Below are 14,345 nucleotides of genomic sequence, written 5' to 3' on the forward strand. Positions count from 1 at the left end.
CGTTTTATTTTGGGGCAGAAAAATCTCTCTATAGATGAAAACTATTAGTTAACACACGATTAACGCTCTAAAATACGAGCCTTTTTAACTTAACATGAAACATTGATGCCTAAAATGCCCCAAAAGGAGGGGGGGAAAAGGAAAAATGATTATTCTGTCATATGTTATAAGTCTTTTTCGCTCTAAAATAAAACGTCGGGAGTCAAAATGTTTAAAAAAATAGAATATAGGGCAAAATGAACATTTTGGTAAAAGTTGGGACTAATTTTTACATTATAGTTCTTTATAATTTAAGGAAATAAGGAAGACAAATGGCCCAAAAATGAGGAGCAAAAAATACAATGGCATTTCGCTATTCCCAACAGGCATAAGCCGAGCCACATGGGGTCTCCGAACACCGTCAAGGAAGAGGAAGATATCCCCTTTTAACCGGTATCCTCATCCCTTCATTCCGACGGCGGTGATTCCGGCAGCGGGGGAGGATATTGGGGTCAAGGGAAACGGAGAATGGATGAGTATCACCAGAATATGATCAGAACTTACCCCGGAGAAGCTCTTCTTCTCCCCAACTACGCTAAATTCTTGAAAGAGGTGCGAGGCGATCTTTTGAAAAAAGCGGAAGAGTATTGCCGGAAAGCGGCGTTCGTACGGCCGGACGACGGGGAAGTTCTGTCGACGTATGGAGATTTAATCTGGGTTAACCACGGCGACGAAGCTCTTGCTCAAACTTATTTTGATCGTGCTGTTAAGGCTTCTCCAAATAACTGGTATTATTCACTGTTTTCATCCCTGTTCTTTTATTGGGTTAATTCCATCCTAAGTCCCCAAACTACATCATAAAGTCTAGTCTTGACCCAAACAGTGTTTTAATTGAGTCCTCAAAGTTTTTCTATCATATCAATCAGGTTCTATAATCAGTCTAGACAATCTCACATGAAGCATATTAAAATTCAGGGTTGTGCATGGAGTGAGATAAGTTAGATTTTTTCAATTATTCTAAACCTACTATAAATTTTAATATATAGCCTTATCCGGATTTGATATTACACAATTTTTTCAATTTTATTCGACAAGATAAAGAGATTATATATACGGGATATGATTCTCTTATACAATGTAAAATTATTTTAGTTTTACAAAGATTTAGGATCGTTAGATGAGTGAAAACAGATAGCTAAGATTAAAAGTAAGAAATGTGAATGTATATACTGGAAAAAAAAAACAATGAGTTAATCTCAACCATTTATTTTCAACCATATATATATATACTGTGTAAAATTATTTTTAGTTTTATATCTTTTTAGGACCACTGGATTGAGAGAAATCAAAGGCTGAGATTAACTCATTATTTTTTCAGTAAATATCTTTTCATTCTCTACTGTTAATCTCAACCTTTAATTTTTCTCGTCCAATTGTCCTAAAAAAGTGTAAAACTAAAAGGATATACACAGTATAATTGAATCTTGTCCCATATATATACACAAAAAAAGAGCTTTATAGTAATTTTGTTAATGTTTAAATTTTGTTTTTAACGTAACCTTGGGATTGTTAATGGCAGCCATGTCCTTGCATCGTATGCTCGATACCTATGGACTGCTGAGAAAGATGACGATTAACAGCAAAAGGAAATGGATATGTTTGCTGAAGACCCGAAAATAAAGCTCTAATTATGGTTTCAGTCCCTCTACTTATTTAGCAGCGACATGCATGATTTCCCCAGCGACGAGCCGACGTCCCCTTAGTAGGTAGCAGCCGCCTTTTTTTTATCAAGGTCTAATTATGATTTTAGACCCTCTACTTAATGAAAATTAATCTTAATCTCTTTTTTTTAGTTTGGCATAGTTTAATTTTATATTTTCATAATCTCTACTGCCATATATTTAGTACAAAGTGTCTGACTGAATTTGTTTACACATCCATCCGATATTAATTTAATTAATAAATATTAAAATATTTTAATTTAAAGAATAACTAATATTTTTATAAAAAAATATTTGTTCATACTTTTATTTGATCTTCAGAAAAAGCAATGAAAAATTGCTACTCAAGTCTCCTTAATCTCTGCTAGGGGTGTGTAAACGAGCCGAGTCGAGCTCGAGTATTGTTGAGCTCGACTCGACTCGAAAACTCTGAAATTGATCTCAACTCGAAAACTCGCGAGCTTAAAATTTTCAAGCTCGACTCGAACTCGAAATCCTGAACTGAAGCTCGTGAGCAGCTCGAAATGAAGAAAAAAAATTCTTAAACTTAACTCGATTAAAGTCTCAAACTCGAACTCGAACCTGAACCTTAAATGCATGAAAATCTTAATGTATTCTATTTAAAAAAATCAATACATAATTATTAATATTTTTAATATATATATTTTTTAAAAATATAATCTTATATATTATATTTTCGAGCTGCTCATGAGCTTTTTGAGTCGAGTATCAAGTAGCTTGTTTCGGCTCGTTAAGAATTCGAGTCGAGCTCGAGTCGAGTCCATTCGATCCGAGTATTTATCGAGTCGATCTCGAATAGCTCACGATCTGTCTCGTCTCATTTATAACCCTAATCTCTGCCGTGTGCTCCACGGTTGACGACACATTGCACACATTCTCGAACTTTTTGCTTATAATTGGCCCTTTCTTCCTTGTGGTTCGTGTGTTATTCCTTACTTGCAGTTGCTATCATATTTAAGGAAAACCAAGAAACAAAAAAATCAAAATCAATATAACAAAATAGGGTTATATTCGCTTTTTAATAGGGGTGTAAATAAACAGCGTTCTAGAACTGTTTATGAATTATTCGTATAACGTTCGTTTATGTTCATTTGTTATGTTAAATAAACGAGTAAGAACAAAGAATTTTATGTTCATTTAATAAACGAACACGGATAGAGGTGTATTCTGTTTGTTTATGAGCTAGTTTATAAGTTCATTTTTGAACTCGTTTATGAGCTCGTTCATTTATGAACAAACTCATTCACTCAATTCTCATTTTTATTTTATTTTTAAAATTTTAAATATTAGTGAATATAAAAACTAAATTGAACACATGGTAAAATTAAAAACTAAAATGTGAATGTTAAGAACTTTAAGCACTAGTAATATAATTTTATCATTTTTTTAACTTACAAATGAAAGGATAAAACTAAAAATTGAATATATAAACGAACACTAAACGAACACTAAATAAACATTAAACGGACACTAAATAAACCCTAAATAAATATATTTACGAACATTAAACGAATATATTCACGAACAATAAATAAACAAAAACAAACACCTTCAAAAATATATAAGCGAATATGACCAAGATATAAAAAATTTGAACAAACACAAACTGAACATGAACACCTTTAAAATAAATAAACGAACACAAACATAACTTTATTCTTTCAAACTCGGTTCATTTACACCCTTACTTTTTTCCGGGTATTTCCGATTTGATCCCGACCAGTTCTCTAATTTTCAGTTCAACTTATATAAACCAGATCAACCAGTTTTGGGTTGAACCGGCCGATCCAGTCCAATCTTCTCATCTATGCCATCATCCATCAAAGCTTCATACCATAAACCGACTCACCTGCAGATCTAATCTCTGCAAAACAATGTAGGCGTTAACTTCATACAATAAAAGGGAAACATTTACAAAGTTCAGCAGAACCGGAACTTCGAAATGGACTTATTTCACAATATTAGGTTGTTCGGCCGGTTCGGACAAACCTAATTCGTTCATGGATTATTTAACATCAACATGACTCCAAAAAAACAATATCAATTAGGTCAACTTGGTAGACAATTGACATACGGTGCTGCAAACAGGAACACCGAATCGTAACAAGAAGTCCGGCAACCTTTGCGGGCAACACATGGAATAACGAAAGCTGCTGAATATTGGAGAAGACAACATCATAACCAGTAACGTAGAATATTTTTAAGCCTTGATCATCAAATAATCCGGTCTTGGACGTCCTTATTCAGGCAAAACAAGGTAAAGAGCTTTGTATATGAACATCCACTTCGAATCGTTGCCATGCTTAATGCTCCAATGCAATCGGTTCTTGAACTAAGCTCACTTGATGTCGGGCTGATGTTCACCTGAATCAGCTGCAGACACTGCCTGCTGCTGTTGGGTTGGAGACAACTCTTCATTTGTTACATTTGGTATGGTGCTATTCTCCTCGTGCGTAACCTTTTCCCGACTGGAGATCTTTGATATCTTTTCCTCATTCGTTGCACCGGGCAAACCAGTCTTTTGAGAAGGCAATTTAGGAAGTGACCTCCGCTGTGGCTTCTTCACATTGACGGGCGAAGTTTCTTTGGAAGAGATGGTCCGAAATGCTTTCTCATCCAGACTTAGCTGGACTGATTGGTGGCCACTATTGCTGTTACCATCGGAATCCGAAGGAGTTGAGACTTTTCTTCGACCAAGCTTAGGAGATTTAGCTCTTGTTGGTGGTATCTGAATCCGGGAATTTAAAATATCAACTTTTCCGAAATTTGAGATATCAAATGCTACCATACAAAGAAAATATAGAGAAAAAGAAAGCAACGAAGTATGGCTACGGTTGACAAAACGTATATTCGAAAATGGAATTCTACGTGCACAGAACATATAATGCTACATTTGTGAACACATTCAAGAAAGGATTATGATAGTCCGATTTGAAGTTATCAAGATGTAGAATCAGAGCATATAAATGCATGAACATGGCACATCATGCTAAAACTACGACAAGTAATCTGTATCTTAGGACAAAATAAATGAGTCCAAAAGACTAGAAAATTTATCACCACAAACCTAACCATTCATTTGCAATTTCAATTTTATGCTCTTGGGTTTGTTCCGAAAAGTTTTTCTTAACTATCACAACATAGATTTAATTGTAACGTAAACCAGTTCAAGTGGTTACAAGTTAAATGTATCAGCTCCAACTAACAAAGAAAGTTGACAGAGCTAGGGCCTCCCACTGAACAATCTAAAGCATTTTGTGGAAAAGAAAATGGCTCTTGTAGGAAAGGAAGATGAGCAGATACATGTAAATAATAAAAATGCGTAAAATTCGAAAAAGGCAGCAAACCAAATTATAAGAAAACCTTAAAAAAAGAAATAAAACAAAATGAATAAGTGTGTCATTGTAATTAAAATTGAAGTGAATATTGCCTTTGAAATTTTTATATTCAACGGGTCATGTAGTTTTCTATACATCAGAACAGTAAACCAACCTTCTTTAGTTCCACTTTAGGAGGTGGAGGCTCCTGATAGAAGCTTGGCATTGGAGTTGCTTTAAAGTTCAAACTCTTCCTAAACATCTTAATTTCAGCTTCTTCAGTTTCCTGGAAGAAAATTGGAATATCATTATGATAAGAAAGAAGCAGTTCGGGACGGTAAGCAATTGCATTTACAAAATAACACCTTGGACTTGGCCTGCAGGTTGCTCTTTTCTTCTTCCCTTGCCTGAATCTTTTCCTCAAGTTTGGTGTAAAACTGTACAACATAATGGTGAGGATTTGAGAATCAAAATAATAGTGCTGCAATGACCAACAACATAAAGCCTCATAAATATAATATAAAGCACCAACCCCTTTCCTTTTCTCAGCCCGTTCATCGCACTTGAAACTGAAACCATATCTTGGAAGAGTAGCAACCTTACGGGGTTTGGCATCAGCTTCCGGAGGGCTTCAGTGAAGAAATAAGGATAAACATAAATGTCGTTAAAAAATAGAAAGAACAAGAGTGCTCAAATTGCACCCCTTTTCAACCCATAGTCCCAGACAGAAAGTAATAACAAAAAGTTCAAACTGAAAAGGATACCAGGACTCTGTGTCTCCTTCAACTATACCAAGTGGCCCTTTCTTCAGAGGCTTTAGTTTGGGTTTCTCACTATAATACAAAGCAAAACAGTTTGAGATTAGGCAGGAGAAAATATCTGCCATCATCAATCACACAAAGTTTAATTTCAGGAGAAAATAAATAGATGAATGGCGGCCACAGAGCACTTCCCCTTGGTTGGATAACAAAGGAAAACCAAAGGGTGAAGGATGTATTAAAAAAGAAAAGGAAAAGAAACTCAAACATAAGCACAAGTAGTACGTACACAGGGCCTTTGGAGAATGCTGCATCAGTTCTTTCAGAACGCTGTCAAAAGAAGATAGAGAGGACAAGCAGTTGTCAGACAGGCCTGAACTGTGTTTTAAAAAAATACCAATGGAAACTGCAAATAGAAAGAAACAAGTAACACCCCCAACTCTAACCTTGGCTGCATTGGCTTGTCTTTCATTACAAGATCGATTTTTCAGAGGCTGTTTCGGATGTGAATTTGTAGCAACAAATCTGCCATTTGAAGCTGTCGACCTCGCCTCTACACTATTTCCATGTTTACTTTTCTTCATTGAAGTTGAAGAAGTAATTTTGGGGCCAGAAGGCTTCTCATTCTTGGTCTTGCATTGCTTCACATCCACATTATCTTTTCCTTCCCCTTCCTATGAAACCAAGCACATGGATAAATATGAAATCCGACTAATGGTAAATGGTAGTTCATTAAAGCACTCAGATAAAATGTTAAGACCTTCTACCTTAGAATCAAGCAATCCATTGTTTCCAATTAAGTCATCCGACACTTCTCTAGCTTCTCCAGTTGCTCCATTGTCATCCCTTCCATTCTGCAAACAACTCTCAACAGTTTCCTCAACATTTTCACTAACATCATTCGGAACACCACTATCGTCTCCAATGGCCACCCGAAGTTGCTGATAAACATCGTTTTGGCAGGCAACCTCAAGCCCACCCACGGACAAGAGATTATCTGAATCCATCACACACTGCAATAGGAACAAAAACAAACAACAGTGTGAGGCTAATTATACAAACAATGGAAAATGGAATCAATGTACAACATTTCAAACCAATTTGAAATTTCATTGGTTTATTTATATCCCATCTCTTACAACTTCAAAACGACAAATAATATCATATTTAAGTTTTCTTCCAGACATATTAATCGCCTTTATAATACTTTTAGCATCTATACATAAATTTGCGGGATAATGAACAAAAGAAACACTAAATTAGAGCTTATATTTAGAACAGCAAACAAATATCGAATTCAATATATAACGAGATGCTTTAATTTTAAAAAAATTGAATTAAATCAGTGTAAAAGTAGATACCTCAAGTAGAGTAAAGCTTTTACTCCAAATAGTAGAGAGATCTTCAACGCCACCAAACGACTAACTCATTTCACTTCACACTGATCAACTTTTTACCAAAAGATCAAATATGAAAACCCATAGCTCTTCTCAGGAACCAAACAAACAAAAAATCAGAAAACATTTATGGCTTATTTCTCATTCTTTCTTACCTCGTAAAGCGTGCGTGACATCAAAACTCCATAAATCCAAGACGAAGCTCAATGAAAGAAATTAGTGAAGAAAATCGAAAGAATCTGAGGAGGGAAAAGAAGAAAGTGAAGATAAACAGCGAAGATTAGAAAATTTATGGCTTATTTCTCATTCTTTCTTACCTCGTAAAGCGTGCGTGAAATCAAAACTCCATAAATCCAAGACGAAGCTCAATGAAAGAAATTTGTGAAGAAAATCGAAAGGATCTGAGGAGGGAAAAGAAGAAAGTAAAGATAAACAGCGAAGATTAGAGGATTTAGGGCCCAATACAGGAAGAATCTTCAAAGAGAATCTAAATAGAATGAAATTATTTGGAATTTGAAACCTTCTTCTCCTTGTTTTGGGTTTGAAAGGTCTTCTGCACCAGAGGCTTTCACATCAACAACTCTCATTCAAACGAAAACGACGGATTATTTAATTATATATAATAGGGTAAAACACACTTTTAGTAACTAAACTATCAATTGTTTCTTTTAGTACTTAAACTTTTAATTTTTTCATAATCATGCATAACATTTAGTTTTTGTTTCATTTTAGTATCCCGTCGTTAAAAGCTTAACGGACACGCTGACGGGACATAGCTCTGGTGGACGGACGACCAATCCAAATGGTTGACCACAAGAGAAAGACAAGTCTACCAATATAGTCTAGTTTCAGGTTCATCGGACGGTTGACAACGGAGATCGGATGATGAAGAAGTCAAAGAGTCCATTATCGATTTGGGGGAGACTAGGGCATTTTTTGGTGAAACAAATTTTGAAATCACGTTCAAATGGTCGAAAAGGCGCAGGTTGAAAAGTTTGGACTTTATTGGCCGACGAATGCGACGACCAGTGACTACAGACACGACAACCAACTAGCCCGTCTGTTAAGTTTTTAGTGATGTGTACTAAAATAAAACAAAAACTAAACGTTAAGTACGATTCTGAAAAAAATTAAGTTTAGGTACTAAAACGAATCAAAACTGATGATTTATGTACTAAATGTGTAATTTATCCTATATAATATAAGTGTAAACTGTAAAGTATATTTGGACTATATCCAAATAATCATTTTGGTCATTAAACTTTAAAAAATTATAAAATAACCATTAAATTTATTGAACTGATACAAAACATTCATTACAATATTATAATATTTTAAAAGTTCAATAAACTTAACAATTATTTTATAACCATTCGATAAAATTTAATAATCATTTTATAAAATTTTAAGTTTGAAATTGAGTTAGATTAGATCTAATTTCAAGAGACAAAATTTTCATGGCTAATTTTACTACTATGCTTGAAGGATATAAATAATAAAAAGGGTTTGTTTCAATTTTTAAAGTTTGAGAATGAAACTATATAAAAGGTTTAAGGGTGAAATTGAAAAAGTTAATGAAATATTAAGGATTAATTTTGCTATTATGCTAAGAGAGTATAAAGAATAAAAGGACTTATTTGAATTCTTGTAAATTAAATTTGAAAGTGTAGAAAAATAAAAACAAAATTGAAAATCAATGAAACATTAATAGACGATGCCTAAAAACATATAAAAACTTGACCTAATCGTATTGATCAAGTAAAATAAAGAAAATAGATAATATTATTGGTCCGATTATAGATTATAGAAAATGAATTCCGTAAAATGAATTACATTTTCTGGATATCGTTTGTTTGAATGATGTTGTGTAATTTATTTTCCACTTGTTGATAAATTTTTTATTATAAACATCAAATACAATAAATAATATTATTTACTAAAAATAATAATAATATTTTTAAAATATCAGAATAATTTATTTAATATTATTTATTTCAATATTATTATTAAAATAGTATATCTATAATTTTATAAATAAAATATTAACATTGTTATTTTATTAAAATAAATTTTTATAAATTATATTAATTATTTATTAAAATGAGACTAATATTACTAATTATATTAATTACTTATTAAAATTATAATATTAAAGTAACAATATTATATTCTATTTTACGGAGTATATTTTACATATTCAATAATTCTATAATATTATTTTTTATAAAATTAATCAATAAAATTAATTTTGCTAATAATTTATTATATATTATTAAAACAAAAGTATAATATTATATATTATAATAATATAATTATAACAATAAAATATTATATTATATTATTAAAACTATTATTAAATATAATTTAAATATTAAATATTTTAATATGATACTAAATAATATATTAATATTAAATGTATAAAATAATAATGTTTTGAGTGTTTATGTTTTGAAGTGGAAAGTTCCTAAAATAACTTATGGAAAATAGATGGTAAGTCATTTTTCAGAAAATATAAAAGAAAATTCAGTTGACAAGGAAAGTGAATTTCATTGACCATCTGTTTTCCGCTAACCAAACACTGGAAAATGAGGAAAACATTTTTCGAAAAACCAATTACAGGAAAACAAACAGACCCTATATGTCACCAACATATTGATTGGATGAAAATATAAGGAAAATAAATGTGAAATATTGATAAAAAGAGAGAAAATAACATAGAAATTAATAATAATAATAATAATAATAATAATAATAATAATATCACATCAATATTGCAGTTAAATTTTTATTAGTGATCAAAGTAAGGGGAAAAATAACATTAGTGATGTTTTTGTAAAAAGATTAGTTTAGTGACTAAAATGACATAGAAATAATGAATTGGTGACTAATGAAGTAGTTTATCCAAATTTAAAGTCTCTTTATATAAATATTTCTAAAAATAATTTTAAATAAATAAAAACAATCAATAGTTTTTTTTAATCATTATAAATTAATTTCTTTATTTTAAAAATAAAATAATTATGTTTTATTTCATCCGACTTGGTGTCATGGTGATTGAAGCGTGACAAAGAACGATGCCAATGCCCACAATTAATCCTTTGAAACTGCGGGACTTCCCCCCCCCCCCCCCCCCACCAAATTATTCAAACTCAAATTGTAAAATTAATTAAACATAAGGTTAGGGGTGTATTCGGTTTGGTTCGATTTTTTACCAAAAATTGAATCGAACCGAAATAAACGATTTTTCAAAATTTAAACCGAAACCGAATTGATAAAAAATCGAAAAAACCGAATGGTTAAAAAACCGAAACCGGTTTTTTCGGTTTGGTTTGATTTTTTTAACGGTTCGGGTTTTTCAATTCGGTTCGGTTTATTGGTTTTTCAATGAAAAAATCACTTGAAACTATAATTTTTTAAAAAAAATTGTCTATTCGGTTCAATATGGAATAAATGAGTTCCATATGAAAAACCCGAACCGAACCGAATCAAAAGAATTAGGACTTTAAACAAAACCGAAAATTGAATCGTATAATGCCAAACCGAACCGAACCGTTTTACTCGGTTCGTGTCGGTTTTTCGATTTTTTCGATTTCGTTGCTCAGCCCTACATAAGGTTGATGATCGACAGTGAAATTAAAAATAGGGTAAACTACAAAAATTATCACTTTCGTTTGAATTTTATATTTTTTTATCGCTAAATTCAAAAAATAAATTTTTTGTCCCTTTCGTTTCGTTTAGTTTTATTTTTTTTTTGAAAGAGGGTACTTTGTATTATAAGTAAATGCAGAGTACACCACCTCAAAGACCTCATTAAAAAAACCTCCCTAATTCTAAATGGAGTAAAAAGAGTGTACCAAGAAGTGGAGGAGAACTAATACAAGAATAGTACAGTCACACTGCAACAAACATAACAAACCCCTAAACACAACAAAAAAAACTACACACAAAAAATTAAAAACATGCAACCACAGGAGAAAGTGACAATTCGAAAACAGCATTAGGAACCAGGATCACCAGTGCTGCTGATCATTGCATTACACCATGTCATCATCGAACAACAAACAATCCCGCACTACACAGCATGAACGATCCCATAAGAACCATTGATCCTGAAATCAACGATAAATCTCGTAGAACACAACCTTAGACTTCACGCAAAACCCCACAATTACTCTAAACTCAAAGAAAATCTTGTGACCGGAGAGCAATAGCTAACTTACTACCAAAACACTAACTAAATGAAGTGTTACTTCTTATCAACAAAAGCAGCCCATCGTTTAATTTTAATTAAGATATGGTCATTGAAGGTAACAACCGTTAAACTTTTAACGGTTTGCTGACGTGACACGATAAATATATAAAATTAAAATTACATCATTTCTACATAGATAATATGTTGGGTCGCTTATGTTATCATTTTATTAAGTTTTTATCATCTGGACGTTCAATGTCGTTAGTTTGATGGCGTGACTCGTTAGTAAAATGGTTTAATTTTTATTTTAACCCCTTAAACTTTAGACAAAATATTGATTATGGGTCTTTTTGTAAATTCAAATTAGTTTAGGGATATCATTTCAATTTATCCATTTTTAATATTTTTTCTCCAAACCCCAAAATTGCGCGCCTCTTCTTAGCCTTTTTGTTTCTAATTATGAGTTGTAATTATTTGAAGCCAAATTAGGTGGGTTATCAGTTTTAAGAAAATGTATACAAAGAAGTAACGAAGATTGTGAAAAATAGAGAGAATTCGCCATTTAAATAGTGAAAAGATTCACCATCACCTTGACCCGAGAAAACCAGAGCTTCTTTGATGGTGACGCTATTGACGACACAGTACTGGACTTCCATCTCCTACAGTTTGTTGATCAAAGAAACCCATGTGATGCGAAAGACCGTCGAGAATGTTTTACCGCATCTGAACGTGATCGACTTCCACAACGTTTTACGAAGATCAAACAGACATTCACTTAGTACTGGAGATCTACTTCAGCGGTGAGTTGTTCGATCGGGTCGTTACGGAAATAAGGTACTCAGAGATTGACACGGTGGCGCAACAGGTCGCGCAGGCCGTAGGGATTAACGGTGATTCATAAGGTGAACATTATTCATATGAATCTAGAATTGGAAAATTACTTGTTCTTGAGCAAAAACAAAGAATCAACGTTGAATATCATAGATTTTGGATTGAGTTCAGCGGATGAATTCACGAATCCAATTATCAGATTGTTTGGATCCATTGATTATGTTTCATCGGAGACGCTTTCTCGAGGGAAAATAAGCACAAAAAGTGATATCCGATTATTGGGTTTTTTGGATCCATTTATTTGTCTTATTGTTCCTTGTTATATTTGGCATTCTGCGGTCTCAATCTTTGGAAATTGAATTTTATTTTGTATAACTGAGATTACCCAACTTCATTTTATCTCTAGATGCCTAGTACCCTCTCATTTTTATCTGAACTTGTGGTGTTATTATTTATCATTGGAAGTTGGAAATCTTGCATTATTCTTAAAATACAATTTGAGTCATTGAAAGAAAATAGAGCAATGGGGTAGAGATGTCTGAAGAAGAAGCAGCGAGAAAATGGACAACAATGGGCTTAGAAAGAAAACCTATTAAAAATGAATAAATTGAAATGTTGCCTCTAAACTAATTTGAATTTACAAAAAGACTCAATCAATATTTTGTCTAAAGTGTAGGGGGTTAAAATAAAAATTAAACTATTTTACTAACGGGTCACATCATCAAACTACGACATTCAACGTCCAAGTGACCAAAACTTAATAAAATGATAATATAAGGGACCAGAACTTAATAAATCGATAGCGTAAGTGACCAAAACTTGTGTTTTTTTAAATAAAAATTAGTGTGCAAAAGTGTACAAATATGATAGGAAAATGACTAAAACTTAATCCAAGTATTATCTACATGGAAATTATGTAATTTAAATTTTATATATTTATTGTGCCACGTCAGCAAACCGTTAAAGGTACTTTAACGACCGTTAATCTTCAATGATCACATTTTAACTAAAACGAAATGAACCAAATAGATTTTGAGTTCAGTGAGGAAAAGATTATAAAACTCAAACAAAAGTGATCATTTTTGTATTTTACTCTTAAAAATAACATAAGACTTTTGTATCTTGACATTGTGAATGAGAGAAATTAGAATAAAAAAATTGTTATCACAATAGATCTTTTTATTTATCGAATAAACCAAAAGATATGACATAATGTCTACATTTTTTTGAATTGTAAGAAACCTAGAGAGTTAGGTTATCACTGAAACACAGTGGCAGAATGCATCGAGCAAGCATCCGATAAGCACAACGCTGAGGCTTCCAGGGGAGGAGAGTCCAAGACAGTCAGATCGAAGCAGTGAGGCGGAGCCAATTTGGTAAGGCAATCAACAACCTTATTGCAGTCAAGAGGGATCCATTTGAAGGAGACGTCCCATGCACGTTTACATATAGCAGAAATGGTCTGAATCAGGGAGAGAGGGCTGTGATCCTGATCATAAGTAGACAACAGCTGAATGACTTGCTTGCTATCAGATTAGACTATCAGCTTGGAGATACCGGAGTCCTAAGCAACGAGGAGGCCATCGTGGACACCCCAGAGTTCAGCTTGGAGGACAGTAGCCACTCCAATGTTTTTATAGAAACCCGTAGCCCAAACACTAGTTCAGTCACGAATTACACCACCAATTGAGCCAGTTTGGTTGGTTGTCAAAACTGCTCCATCCGTATTGAGGCACATCCATCCTCGGGGCGGGGCGATCCAAGTCAGTTGTTGATCCATGTGATATGAAATTCTACTTGCATTATGAGGAGAAGAATCAAAATACCTTGCCTAGCTAAGGCTTTGCAGCATGACACTTCCAGTTGGAAGGTTAACATTGTGGAAGATAGAGCTATTTCGGGACTTCCATATTTGCCAAGAGACAGGAAAAATAAGCAGCCCAAGGAGGGTCTCCGTTGATCAAAGGTTGACGAGTCGTGAGATTAGACATGAGCCAAGCACGAAGGTCGCTGGTAAAGAACTCTCTCCGCATAGAAGGGGAATAATCCAATTCCAAATGCACCGGGCATAAGAGCAGTCCCTGAGGGCGTGGGTGACGATCTCTAGGGCAGCATTACAAAGAGAGCAA

General features: G+C 33.2%; 2 protein-coding genes across 4 annotated transcripts; one reads left to right on the forward strand and one right to left on the reverse strand.

Annotated features, from left to right (window-relative positions):
* Positions 1-507: 507 nt before the first annotated feature.
* Positions 508-1,616, forward strand: LOC120211976. Its single transcript, XM_039210432.1, has 2 exons — positions 508-767; positions 1,559-1,616. Exons 1-2 carry the CDS (start codon positions 508-510, stop codon positions 1,614-1,616), a joined length of 318 nt encoding a protein of 105 aa, XP_039066363.1.
* Positions 1,617-3,579: 1,963 nt separating this feature from the next.
* Positions 3,580-7,764, reverse strand: LOC120211902 (protein WVD2-like 5). 3 transcript variants are annotated; one of them, XM_039210379.1, is made up of 11 exons: positions 7,511-7,764; positions 7,349-7,432; positions 7,158-7,245; positions 6,564-6,809; positions 6,243-6,470; positions 6,086-6,126; positions 5,803-5,871; positions 5,571-5,667; positions 5,404-5,475; positions 5,214-5,324; positions 3,580-4,449 (listed from the first exon to the last, which is right to left on the reverse strand). In XM_039210379.1, exons 4-11 carry the CDS (start codon positions 6,801-6,803, stop codon positions 4,060-4,062), a joined length of 1,248 nt encoding a protein of 415 aa, XP_039066310.1. In that variant the 5' UTR covers positions 6,804-6,809; positions 7,158-7,245; positions 7,349-7,432; positions 7,511-7,764; the 3' UTR covers positions 3,580-4,059. The 3 variants fall into 3 exon arrangements, with proteins under 3 accessions (XP_039066310.1, XP_039066308.1, XP_039066309.1); XM_039210377.1 differs by lacking the exon at positions 7,349-7,432 and having other exon boundaries at positions 7,158-7,242; XM_039210378.1 differs by lacking the exon at positions 7,349-7,432 and having other exon boundaries at positions 7,158-7,247.
* Between the last annotated feature and the right edge of the window lie 6,581 nt (positions 7,765-14,345).

This window comes from Hibiscus syriacus, unplaced genomic scaffold (assembly GCF_006381635.1).
Source record: "Hibiscus syriacus cultivar Baekdansim isolate YM2019G1 unplaced genomic scaffold, ASM638163v2 tig00109987_pilon, whole genome shotgun sequence".
NCBI classification, from domain to species: Eukaryota; Viridiplantae; Streptophyta; class Magnoliopsida; order Malvales; family Malvaceae; genus Hibiscus; species Hibiscus syriacus.

Bases quoted from the DNA above. Each gene is read 5' to 3' on its own strand.
- LOC120211976 (XM_039210432.1), top strand. From the start codon at position 508: ATGGATGAGTATCACCAGAATATGATCAGAACTTACCCCGGAGAAGCT. The intron at 768-1,558 runs GTATTATTCACT...TGTTAATGGCAG, and splicing joins AAGGCTTCTCCAAATAACTG to CCATGTCCTTGCATCGTATG.
- LOC120211902 (XM_039210377.1), bottom strand. From the start codon at position 6,803: ATGGATTCAGATAATCTCTTGTCCGTGGGTGGGCTTGAGGTTGCCTGC. The intron at 6,127-6,242 runs GTTAGAGTTGGG...TTCTTTTGACAG, and splicing joins GACAAGCCAATGCAGCCAAG to CGTTCTGAAAGAACTGATGC. The intron at 5,476-5,570 runs GTTGGTGCTTTA...TATGTTGTACAG, and splicing joins GGGCTGAGAAAAGGAAAGGG to TTTTACACCAAACTTGAGGA.